Source organism: Mus caroli, chromosome X (genome assembly GCF_900094665.2).
Source record: "Mus caroli chromosome X, CAROLI_EIJ_v1.1, whole genome shotgun sequence".
Taxonomy (NCBI): domain Eukaryota; kingdom Metazoa; phylum Chordata; class Mammalia; order Rodentia; family Muridae; genus Mus; species Mus caroli.
This window is the reverse complement of record NC_034589.1, coordinates 140,784,428-140,796,951: the sequence shown is the minus strand read 5'-3', so window position 1 is coordinate 140,796,951 and position 12,524 is coordinate 140,784,428. Positions and strand designations below refer to the sequence as shown.

Sequence of the window (12,524 nt, the reverse complement as noted above, 5' to 3'; positions counted from 1 at the left end):
ATCAGTAACTATGTGTTTTTTCTGTGTTTTAGAAGTGAATGGCTGAAAGAGCTCTTTCATTAAAAAAAAAAAAAAAAGTGTGTGTATGCTACATGATCTAACTTATACGTAGAAGCTAAAAAAAAAATTAATCTCACAGAAATACAGAACAGAATAATGTTTACCAAGACTGAAAAGGATGAGAAGGGAATGGAGGGAAGATGACTCCTGGGTACAGAGGTGCTAGCAGACAGAAGGAATACCTTTTATTGTCCTATAGTGCAGTAGTATAACAATGGTTGACAAAAAGTACTGGAATATTTCAAATTAGCTAGTAGAGAGGGTTTTTAATGTTCCCAATACAAAGAGATATAAATGTTGGAGTACAGTTTAATAAGTACCCTGACTTGATGATCACAAGTTGTATACATATATTAAAATGCCATACTGTATGTAATAAACATGTATAATTACTATGTCAGTTAAAAATAAAAAAATAATATTGAATATATACACTGCTTTGATTTGTGCTCACTTTGTTTCTCTTGGTTTTGAGATGAGGTCTTGATAGTGTTGGTTAGTCTTGAAATTCTGCGCTCAAGTAATCCTCCTGCCTCAGCCTCCCAGCTGAGCTGGGTGCCACCTTGATTGGCTGGAATGCTTTTTAAAATTCTAAAATCAAGTCCCTTTCCTTTTCTGGGATCTCTGTCTTTCATACTGTACATACCAAGCAGAGACAGTGATAATTCTCCTGATATGAGGTTCTGGTCTCCAGTGTTTGCTTCTGTTTAGGGAAGAAGCAAGAGAGGTGGGTACAGGACTGGATACTCTAAACCAGTGGTTTCTCAACCTGGGAGTCCTGATGCCCCTTTCACATGTGTTGCCTAAGACCATCAGAAAACATCGATATTTACATTATGATTCACAATAGAAAAATACAGTTATGAAGTAGCAATGAAAATACTGTTATGGTTGGGGGTCACCAGAACATGAGGAACTGCATTAAAGGGTCACAGCGTTAGGGAGGTTGAGAACCACTGCTCTAAACTAATACTTTGGCTCCCTACAACCATCTATACTGATGCCTTTTCAACCAGCTCAGCCTGCACCACCCTCTTCAAACATCACCATTACCATTCCAAACCCCATCCAGTCTTCCATTTACTAAACTATTTACACCCAGCAAGTATTTATACCTGCCTGAGTCATGAAGGATTTAAGGTTACTTATTCCAAGAGCACAGATAAGGGCAGACCAGAAATTGAACAAAACAATAAGAAGCTGTGTGTGAGAGAGAGACAGAGAGAGAGACAGAGAGAGAGACAGAGAGAGAGAGACAGAGAGACACACAGAGAGAGACAGAGAGAGAGAGAGAGACACAGAGAGAGAGAGAGAGAGAGAGAGAGAGAGACAGAGAGACAGAGAAAGAGATCAAAACATGTTTTTCAAGCTAAATTTCAAGTCAACTGGTGGCTGAGGCAGAAAGGAAGACACAATGAACATCCCAACAGCCCCATATTAGCAAGGATAAAATATACAATTTTCAGGAAAGCAAAGCTTGGCCTAGTCCTGGATCCAGAAAGAGAATGAAAATGATTGTTTATTGAGCACATACAAGCATCTGACATTGCAGTTCAAATGATCTCAGTTAATGCTGAGCAGTGGGCATTGTTATTCCATTTTAAAGACCAGGAAATAAAAGCTTATAACAGAAAATGGTTTCACTGAGGTCATTTAGCACACTGAAGCAGATTCGTATTCAGACACAAGTCTGTCTTTCTCAAAAGTACAGCCCTCCTTTATATGAAAGTTGAAACAGGGAGGAGGGGAGGTGTCCAAGCCTGACTATCAAGGCAGAAATTGCCTCCGAGCTGCCTCAGATACACCAAACAAATCCTAGCAAGACAAAAATCCTAGCAAGAGGTTTGGTCCTAAGGAGCCAAAATGGAGCAGAAGGCCACTCTACCATTCAAGCTTCATCCCCAACAAGTCACCTAGTCTCTTTGCGTCCTAGCTTTCCTCTTTCTTTCATTTGGGTTTTCTATAAGTAGAACACAAAACAATTCCACCTTCCTAAGATTTTAGAGCAGGAAACAGCACATTAGAGGGAAGCTGCTCTGAACATTGGCATTAATACTAGAGAGACTCTTGCAGTCAGGAACGCTCTCCCCTGCTCTGACACCTCTCCCCTGCTCACACCTTGCATGGCCCTAAACAGTCTTTTGTCTCTTCTGTTCTCAGTCTTCTCACTTGTAAAGTAAATCTCCTTTAGCCTCATAGTTCTGGCCCTTCCAGCTCCAACACCTGACATTTACAACCCTGCTGATCATGAATGATTGCCACCTCTCTGAACTCCTGCAGCGGGCTCCGTTCCCTTCTGTGATGGCACTTGAAGAATTTAGTGTCATTACTATTCTCTCTCTGGCACCCAAGTGTGCAGGTCTTTTTTTTTTTTTTCTTTTAATGAGATCTACTATCTTAACAAATTGTTTTCTTTTTAAAATTAGTTTCATTGGGCTGGTTTTTTTCTTCCTTCCTTTCTTATTTTTATCGACAGGGCTGTATAGCTTTGGCTGTCCTGGAACTTGAGATTCACCTCCCTCTGCCTCTCCAGTACTGGGACTAAAGGCTCATTATATAATATTCACATGTGGACTCTTGTCCTTTGCTCATATTCATGCCCCCAAAGCGCTCTCTTACTTTTCTCTCCTCCCTTCACTGGTGCCCTTCTTCCCTGCAAATAGTCCCATTTTTGCTTTCAGGTTACATATAATTGTGTATACACTTGTTCGTGTGTGTGTGTGTGTGTGTCTGTGTGTGTGTGTGTGTGCGCTGTGTGTGAGCATGCCTGAGGTTGATGTTGAGTGTCTTCCAAATCCACTCTTCACCTTCTCCTTGAGATAGGATCTCTCACAGAACTTGGAACTCACTGACTGGTTAGACTGACTTCAGCTGACAAGATTCATGGATCCTCCTGTCTCCACCTCCCCAGCGCTGGGATGACAGGGGTGCACCAAAACACCCAGCTTTTTAGTGGGTGCTGGGAATCCTATCTCAGATCCTCACAATTGCACAACAAGCATTTTACCCACTATGCCATCTCCCTAGCCCACATATATCTATAAATATATAGTACACACACACACATGTGTATATATATATATACATATATATATATATGTGTATATATATATACATATATATATATTAATGCAGATTCTGCATATGAGAAAAACATACAAAATGGCCTTTCTGTGTCTGGCTTATTTTGCTTAGCATGATTTCCAGTTCTATTCATTTTTTTCTTACAAATGACACTACTTAATTCTTTTTAGGGGTAAATAAAACTGCACTGTTTATAAGAGTTGCTGTGGTCATGGTGTCTCTTCACAGCAATAGAGACCCTAAGACAATTTGATTCAGGTGAGTGTAATACACTGTAACCTGAGATCCAGTAGGAAATCATAAGACCTGGATATACAGTCATACTAACCTTTTTTAAAATTAATTAATTTATTTATGGAAGTACAATGTAGCTTTCTTCAGACACCCCAGAAGAGGGCTTCAGGTTTCATTACAGATGGTTGTGATCCACCATATGGTTGCTGGGATTTGAACTCAGGACTTCTGGAAGAGCAGTCAGTGCTCTTAACCGCTGAGCCATCTCTCCAGCCCCCATACTAACCTTTTAAGAAAACCCAAGAATCATACAACTGCACTCTTATTTCCATGCGCCAACAAAAAAATAAATGAAACTTATAGTCTAAAAAAGATCACATAATGCCACATCAACGCATCTTCTATGAGTAAAGGGTACCTCTCTGGTGATGGTGGTGGTTCATTTACATCTAAAGCACGAGAGGAACAGTCCCAATCAGTCATATAACTGGCTAGCCATCTTTGTTTTGGCTAAGATATGATAGGACTTTTTTCACGTTGTTTGTCGCACTTCGCCTCTAGGGGGCAGGGAAGTATCATCTATTCTTGTCTAGCCTTAGCAGATCCCCACCAAGGAGGAAATAAGGCATTTATTCACCTTTCTTCCCTGTCACACTGGCTCCTGCCAGGGAAGGAACCAAAAAGGCCCAAGTCTATTCCCACCCCAAGATGCTGTGCGTGGCCTTGGGTATCTTCTCAATAAAGACTGGATGGAAACAAAAAGGGGAAAAGAAATGGAAAAATTTATAAATCAACAACTTGTAACCAGACTTGGGTGAACTGCATACAGGTCTTGTACAGGACTGCCTGGTTCACTCAAGAGAGAGGATTTTCCTCCATGGATCAAGAATGTCGCATGACACAGACATGGCATGCTAAGGAGATATAATGATGAGCAGATTGGCCTGCATATCTTTTTGTTTGTTTGTTTTTTTTTTGTTTTTCAAGACAGAGTTTCTCTGTGTAGCCCTGGCTGTCCTGGAACTCACTCTGTAGACCAGGCTGGCCTCAAACTCAAAAATCCGCCTGCCTCTGCCTCCCAAATGCTGGGATTAAAGGCATGTGCCACCATGCCCGGCGGCCTGTATATCTTCAAAAGTCTCATTCAATCCTGCTTCTCTGTCACTATATGAATTGGGAGACCACTGGGTGTAAAAGGCAGAAAAGTCATAAGCCAAATGCCTCCAGGGAGCAAGTGGAAAAGGCCAAAAGAATTTTGAAGTTGACATTTCTCTCCAAAGGAGTCCAGAATAAAGAAAAACTGAGGTACTGGGCCATTAGCTCACCAGGACTTAATTAGACATTCATGTGTTTACTCAGAATTGACTGAGCAGCTATGTGTTATGCAAAGTACTTCCAAGTTCTTCAGCCCTTTGTTATGCCCCCTGCACCAAGCACAGAATCCAATACAAAACTTGTACTCAATACATGTCAGTTAAGTCACAGGGTTTCTCAACCTTCCTAATGCTGTGACCCTTTAATACATCTCCTCATGTTGCAGTAACCCCCAACCATAAGATTATTTTGTTGCTACTTCATAACTGTAATTTTGCTACTGTTATGAATTGTGATGTAAATATCTGATATGCAGGATAGCTGATATGCAACTCCCAAAGGAGTTGCAACCCACAGATTGAGAACCGCTGTTTTAGAGGCTAGTAGGAGGCACAATAATGTGAACAACTACAAAGGTATTGTAAAAAGCTAGACCTGGGGCTAGAGAGATGGTTCAGTGGTCAATAGCATTAGTTGCTCTTACAAAGGACCCAGGTTTAATTTCCAGCACCCACAATCTGTAACTGCAGTCCCACGGGATCTGATGTCCTCTTCTGGTCTCTACAAGCAGAGAATGCATACTGTGCACAGACGTGCAGGCAAAACTTCCCTATACATAAAATAAAAATAATAAAAAGAAGATAAAAAGGATAATCTGCTCATTGCAAATGCCAAGGATAAACTGAGCATTAAGAACGACCAATAAGGGCTGGCAAAATGGCTCAGCGGTTAAGAGCACTGACTGTTCTTCCGAAGGTCCTGTGTTCAAATCCCAGCAACCACATGGTGGCTCACAACCATCTGTAATGGGGTCCAATGGACTTTTCTGATATGTCTGAGGACAGCTACAGTGTACTTACATATAATAATAAATAAATCTTTAAAAAAATGAACAAGGGCTTGGGAGATGGCTCAATAATTAAAAGTACTTTTTGTTCTTCTAGAAGACCCAGGTTTGATTCCCAGCAACTCACATGGCAGCTCACAGCTTCAGTTCAGGAAATCCAGTGCCCTCTTTTGGCCTCCATGGGCACATATGTGGTACACATACAGGCAAAAAAATGCCACAGACACAAAATAGAATTTTTTTAAACAAATTAAGGACCACCAAATAAACACAGGAGAGGTGTGAAGAGCTGTCAGCTAATTCAATCTTAAAAATTCAACCAAAGATGAGGGAACAGCACAAGGCTAACTCAAGCATGGACTGAGGACAAGGGACTCACCAAAATGAGAGAAGGGGAATCTGTGGACAGAAACAGAAAGACAATGAAAAACATAGGAGCCAGACTGCAGACATGGCTTGGCTCCAGCTAATCAGAGGCTTAACAGAAATACATGGTGGCAACAATCAGGAGGTAATTGTAAGAGGGAACCTCTGTCGGAGGAAAGCCTGAGTCGTGACTAGGTCCATGTCTCTAAACCCCTCTTCTGGCAGGGAGCAGTGCATTGAACGACTGAGAGCCATACAATTCTAGGTCTCATCAGCAGGTTCCTTTACAGCTCCTCCCGGATTCCTCATTTCCTCATCTGAGGATAGCAGTAACGCCCACCTGGCGAGGGGTCTGTGACAATGAGATAAGACATGGGGCTGCCTGATGGGTAAGAATGTCAAGAATGCTACAGGCTCTGGAGCCCAGCCTGGGTTCCTACTAGCTCTTTTGTAGTCCTGCCACGTATTCACTTAGGGACCTTGGCTGTGTTACCTGAAGTTTCTAGACCTCAGCTTCTACATCCGTAAAATGGAGTTAATAACAATTTACATAAAGGGATGCATGTGAAGACAGAAGGAATGATTCCATGGGAAGCATGTAGAAGGCAGTGTCCAGCACACAGTAAATGCAGTAAAAAAAAATGTTAGCTATTATTACATAAAGCTGCATAGGATAGTGCCTACCACCCAGAAAGCTGAGACTCAATATGAACAGGGCCTCTTCACCATGCTCCAGGCTTTTACTCTGCCCCTAGCAAATTCAGAGGCCATAGTAGGTAGGAGGTGGACAGAGAAAGAACAGGCAGCAAACATCAATTGGACACCAAGGGACTGTGCACTTCTTCAAAGCACCTTCCTCTACTGCCCAGGTCCTCAAACAGTGGCCTGGCTCACTTTGGTCCCTCTATCCTCTGAGGAACCCCACCCTTTTGGTTCACTTTGTCCTCTGTACTGTCTATGGCCTGACTAAGCCCGAAACCCTGTCTTCCTGGCTGGTGGGAAGAGGGCTCTGCAAGTGCCAAGAGCATGGTGTTTGCTCAGCCTGGTGGCCCCTCCTGCTCTGTGAACACAGCCAAGAAATATTTGTGGATGACAACAACCCCATTCTTGCCCCAGATCTAGACAGAGAAAGCAAGACTCCCAATTCTCCTTAAACTTAACATTATCATTTTCTCCCATACCAGCATAATGCTCACGACACGGCAGAGGGGACAATAAATAGTTTCCCTCCTGAAAGGAAAGAGAGACACCCTAGAAAAAGAATCCAGCACGCCAAAGGGGCCAGACTTCCCCCAGAGCCTCACCCTGGGATTGCTCTCACTTATTCATTTTCTCAGCAGCCTGGGCCCCTTATGGGGAGCATGCTGACAACCCACCACACACACATGATGAGAGCTCAGCAGTGAAATGGTAGGACTATGCATCGCCCTGGGTGTCAAGAACACAGGGGGGTGGGGTGGGGAGGAGGGAGCAGAGGATAGACAGTTACCACTATACTGGCTTCAACCCACCACTGCATACAGCAGAGATAAAGCTAGGCCCATGCAGAAAATGTAGGAACAGAGCTCTCTTGGGCACAGGGCACTGAGCAGTGAGTCCTAGCCTCTAGAAATCATTTTAGGTACCAGAACTGTAGTGTGTTGGGGGTGGGGGGAGACCAAGCTTAACAACCAAAAAAAAAAAATCTCTTTTTAAATCATGGCAGGAGGTGAGAGCTCCACATAAAAAGATCTGAGGATTAGTCAGGATCAACAACTAGTAAGCAAACAACTCAATCCTCATGTAGCAGTGACCAGAAGGAGGTAGGGACTCATGTTGCTTTCTGTCACACTAGGAAGGCCACACCCAGAGCCTGGCAGCAGAGATTCTGGCATCCTGGAACCTGTCCAGAAGAGCAGTAGGGAAGGATGTGGGAGTCCTGGGTAAATGATCCGAACATGGATGGGTGATGCCCAAAGCAAAGAAGGCCGAGTTCACAGGAACGGGAGCATGTTGTGTTAGTAGCGTGACCTCTGATGGACATCACTTCTCAGAGCCCTAGGTTTCTTATGCTGTGACATGATGGTAGTGACAGATGCACAAAGGGTTGTTGGGAGAACTGAGTCTGGGGCAGAACAGGCTCCCAACAAGCAACATCTTGACCCAGGCCCTAGTCTTCCTAGTCTGTCCACCAGAGGGAGCCTGGGGCCCAACAGAGCCCAGCCTGTACCAGCTCTGCCTGTCCTCCCCCAATGCTGCAGCCTCAGCTGCTGAACTCCCACCCTGCCTGCCCGCGCTTCCAACAGCAGCCTTCTCACCCACTCCTTACAAACCTAGAACAGGCCTAGCAGGGGAGTCGCTTGCAGCAGCATTGGTTACAGCAATGGCTACAGGTTCTCCTGACACCGGGCAAGGAGGAGGGTGGGAAAGAGGAAGACAGCTGTCTTTTCTTCTCATCAACTCCTCCACTCATTCCAGACCCATCTCTTCTAGTTCAAAACCTGGAGATACCTAAGGCTCTTTTGGCTTTTCCAAGTTCAGTACCTCAGCAGGTCCTGAGGCCAAGACTCCTAGGAGTAGTTAAGCTGTAGGGAACAAATAGCATGCCTTTAAGACAGGCAGACTTAGATTCTAGTCACAGCTCCATTAGCAAATAGTAGCATAACCTTGAATAAGGCCCCTTCATCTTGAAGCCTCAGTTTCTCCCTCTCTAAAATGGAGTTGCTGATGCTCACTGAGTGGGCTGGGCTGTGAAGTCCAAAGGAAGCAATCATAGATAGGCAAGCAGTTAATATGTGGTTGAGAGAAATCCAAAGTGTTATTTAAACCTCTTTATTAGCCAGTAGGAAATGTGATGCAAGGGATTCCAACAAGCAACCTGGAAAGTGTACAAAAAGAAGGAAGGAGTCAGAAGCAGGCCCGCAAGGATGGCAGAAGGGCAAATGGGCTTCCAGCCAGCCAAGAAAATCAGACCTATGTCTGCAGGGTAGAGAATCTGAGAGCAATGGAATTCGGAAATTGAGAAAGATTCAGGTCTTTTCATTGGGCTTAATGCTCAAATCAGGAACTATATGCTTCCTCCAGCTCTCTCAGACCCCCTTTAGACTTCAAGTGGACCAGTCAGGCCAGCTACTACCCCCATCCCTTGAGGCAATGTACTGCATCACAACTGGCTAGGTTGAAAAGTTCTCTTGATTTTATCTCAAATGTTCCCTCTGTTCCTGGATCTGCTCCCTGGAGCCATACATATTGAGGTTGCTCCCTCCATCACAGGCCTGACCCCTCTAGAGAAGTCTGCAACCAGGCTCAAGGACCACAATGCCCCATCCAGTCTTTCTCTGCCCCCCATTCTGGGGCTGTCCTTCCACCTCAACACTCAGCTGAGGGTGCACTGCAGTGGAGCCCAGCCAAGCCCTCAAGCTGCAGCTGCTGCTCCTGGGGCCCAGCCATCTCAACCCAGCACCCCAGCCTGCTGCCTCACCATGGGGGAGTTGCAGAGAGCTGTCTCCCGGCAGATTTCCTGAGGCAGAAGGCTTCCCCACCCCCAGCCCAGCCTCCAAGAGACACTCCACTAGTTGTGGCACATGGTAGGACCAGCTGAGCAGTGAGAGGAGGGGGAAGCCTGTCCATTTGCTAAAGGACTTCAGACTTGCTCTTTGGTGTGGCTGGGTTAGTAACATACCCATTGAATCTCAGTTGGCAGTCCCTGGCTTTAAAAAAAATATCTAGGGGAAATCATAGACTGGCAGAAGAAGGGACTCAGTCAAGGTCACAAAGCCAATCTGCAACAGAGCTGGAAGGGGACGCCAGTTCTCCCATCTCCCAGTTCAGTGTTCTTTTCAGTATAGCAGTAAAGCAATAGGAGGGCCTTTAGGGCATCCCTGTGAGCCTTCGTGCCCTTGACTCACAGCCTAATACATTTATCCCAATCAGCACACAATGGGATCTACATAGGAAAAGTAGACCCTGTCCATGTCCCATCAACTCAGAAAATATTCCTAACCTGTCTCAGACACATGTACAAACCCCAGCACAGGAACTGAAGCTGATCCAACAGATGGGAGATCTATGGACTTCCCTTCCTGGTAGGGCTCTTTAAATGGGTGTTGTTTTTCTTGAAGGGTGGAGACCAGCTGGACTTTGAGAAACTAACCAAGGGCCTAGCCTCCATCTTTGCTCCCCCATCTTTGCCACCATCACCCCCCCTCCCCATGCCAAGATATGCTGCAGTTCCATTCTGGTCCCCACCTGCCTCGAGACAAGATCACCAACCCCCCCCCCAAAAAAAAAGGTGTGTAGGAGTGTTTCTCTCTTTAGGGGGCTTGAGTTGATACCACCTCTGTCTAAAAATTATTTAATCCATCCTCTGGAAAGGATACAGCTAGGGGCTGAAGAAGTGGAGGGAGGTAGTGGGAATTGCTTTAGTCTCTAACTGGCTTTGGTTCTACAGGGAAAAGAAGAAGCCCGCACTCATCTGACCAAACCAATGTGTGGTGGCTAGGGAAAGCATGTCAGCTGGTTGAGGAGAACCTTCTCCCGATTGGGACAGGCGAAGCAGGAAATGGGATCAGGCATGGGTTTCATATACTTTATCTGCCAGCTAAGTTGGAGAGGGATCTAGAGGGAAAGGAATGGGTAGGGTGGGGGCCGCAAACACATTCCTTACTTTCTCTGGAGGGTTGTAGCCGGGCTGGTGCTGGTACTGGTGCTGTGACCTCCGCCAGCGCCAGGACTGGAGCTTCTGGATGCGCCACGACTCAACTGGCCCCGCTCCCGCGGTGGCCGCTGCCCCACGCCCACCGCCGCGGAATAGCCGGCTTCCTTCTCGCGGCCCGGGTGCGCTGGCCCAGCCTCCCTCCCGCCACGCTCGCGACCCAGGGCTGGGTTCTCATGGTGCAGGTGGCATTGGGCCACGTCGCGCTCGCGGGCTGTGTAACCGGTAGTGTCCTGGAGTTGATAGGAGGCTTCTCGCTCCTTATCCCGATAGATAGCTTCCCGGTTCTGGTAAGCGCCATCCCGGTTCGGGTAGCCCACGTCCCGGGACGCCTGGTGGAACTGGCTCTCCCGCAGCTCGCGGTGGTGGAACTGGGTCTCACGCAGGTTCTGGTACTGGCTTTCGCGGCCAGGACTATCCCGTGCGCCAAGGGGGTCCCGGTGCAGTTCCCCACGGTGCAGCTGGCTCTCCTCCCGCAGGTCGCGGTTCTCCTGGGTGAGCTGGTCCAACTGGCCCTCCAGCTCTTCTATGCGCCGCCGCTGGGTCTCCAACAGCTGCTGCTGACTCTCGATGATGTTGTTCAGCTCCAGCAGGTACTCCACCGCCCGGTTGGGGCTCTCAGATCCCGGGCCACCCGGAGGACCGGACCCCGCCTCCATCCTGGCGGCCCAGGGACAGGGGAACGGGCAGGAGAGCCCAGTCCCCGCTCGCTCACGGCGCCACCCTCCCCCGGGCCCAGCCGGGGGAGGGGGCCGGCGGGACGCGAGGGCGCGCACCGGGCTCGGGGGCCCGGGGGCCCTAGGGGGCCCGGGAGACAGCGCTGGGGCCGGCGGCACGGGGCGCAGGAGCTGAGGCTACCGCCGCCACCGCCGCCGCCGCCGCCGCCACCGCCACCGCCAGGGCTCGGAAGGACGCGGCCCACGGCGCTCCGCCCGCTGCGGAGTCACTGCGCAGCGCGGCCGCGCGGGACCGCCCCGGCCGCCGGCCCGCCCCCCGCCCCTGCCCCCACCCAGCTCTCCCGACCCGCCCCCGCGCGCCCCACCTGCAGTCGCCACCAGCACCCTAGCTGGACCAGCCCCAAAGCATTGGCACCTCAGCTGGATGCCAGCCTTAGCTCAGCCTACAGGAGATATCTCCATTCCAGCTGTCCTGGGGTCTTCACCTAACAGCCTAATGAAGTCCTCCAACCTATTCTAATATGCACTGGTCCAACAGGCCCAAGACCCAAGCCGTCAAAACACCCAGCCCAGGCAGTCTCCAGACTCAGCCAACTCAGACTTCCAACCCCTCAGTCTGCCAACCCCACTCAGTATCCCATTCCTTATCCCAGCTGGCTTCTTGTTTTAGATGATCTCCTTCCAGCTCCATGACAATCTCTTGATTTTTCATTACAACTAGTCAGTTATAGACCATTAACTCCATCTCTGTACTTTTGTGTTTCTCTAGCCTTGTGATCCTCCAGCCCATCCAGTCTGTAGTTCCATATCCCAGACAGTCCCTGGAATTCAACTACTACTACCATCACCACCACCCCCACCCCCACCACTACCACCACCCCCTACACACACACACACACACACACACACACACACACACACACACATGTAACTCTACAGGCATTTACCTTCAGCCCGCCAGCCTCTAAATTCTTCATCCAAATCAATACTCAGATTTCCAATCCTATCCGACCCCAGGATTCCCTATATTAGCCAGTTACTGGGTCTTTTGACCAAGGAAGGCCTTTTTGACAAGGGTCTTTTGATCATTGATGATCATTTCCAACAAGCCCCAGGACTCCCCATTAGAGTCAGACTTGATGTCAAAACATCTTTCTTCAACCGTCATTTTCTAATCCCCATGGAAATGGCATCTTCATTCATTCCACCATTGCCAATCAGTGAAGTTTTATCATTTCATTAAGACCCG

At 47.6% G+C, this 12,524-nt stretch overlaps 1 protein-coding gene across 3 annotated transcripts in view; it reads right to left on the bottom strand.

The window, feature by feature from the left end:
* Iqsec2 (IQ motif and Sec7 domain 2) overlaps nt 1-11,481 on the bottom strand; it is a 79,995-nt gene extending 68,514 nt beyond the window's left edge. For 2 of the 3 annotated variants that reach the window (XM_029473106.1, XM_029473108.1), the window contains exon 1: nt 10,551-11,445. In XM_029473106.1, the coding sequence (XP_029328966.1) occupies nt 10,551-11,257 (707 nt within the window). In that variant the 5' untranslated portion in view covers nt 11,258-11,445. Of the gene's footprint in view, nt 1-10,550 lie in introns of all 3 variants that reach the window. The other variant, XM_029473107.1, reaches the window with a different exon arrangement.
* Between the last annotated feature and the right edge of the window lie 1,043 nt (nt 11,482-12,524).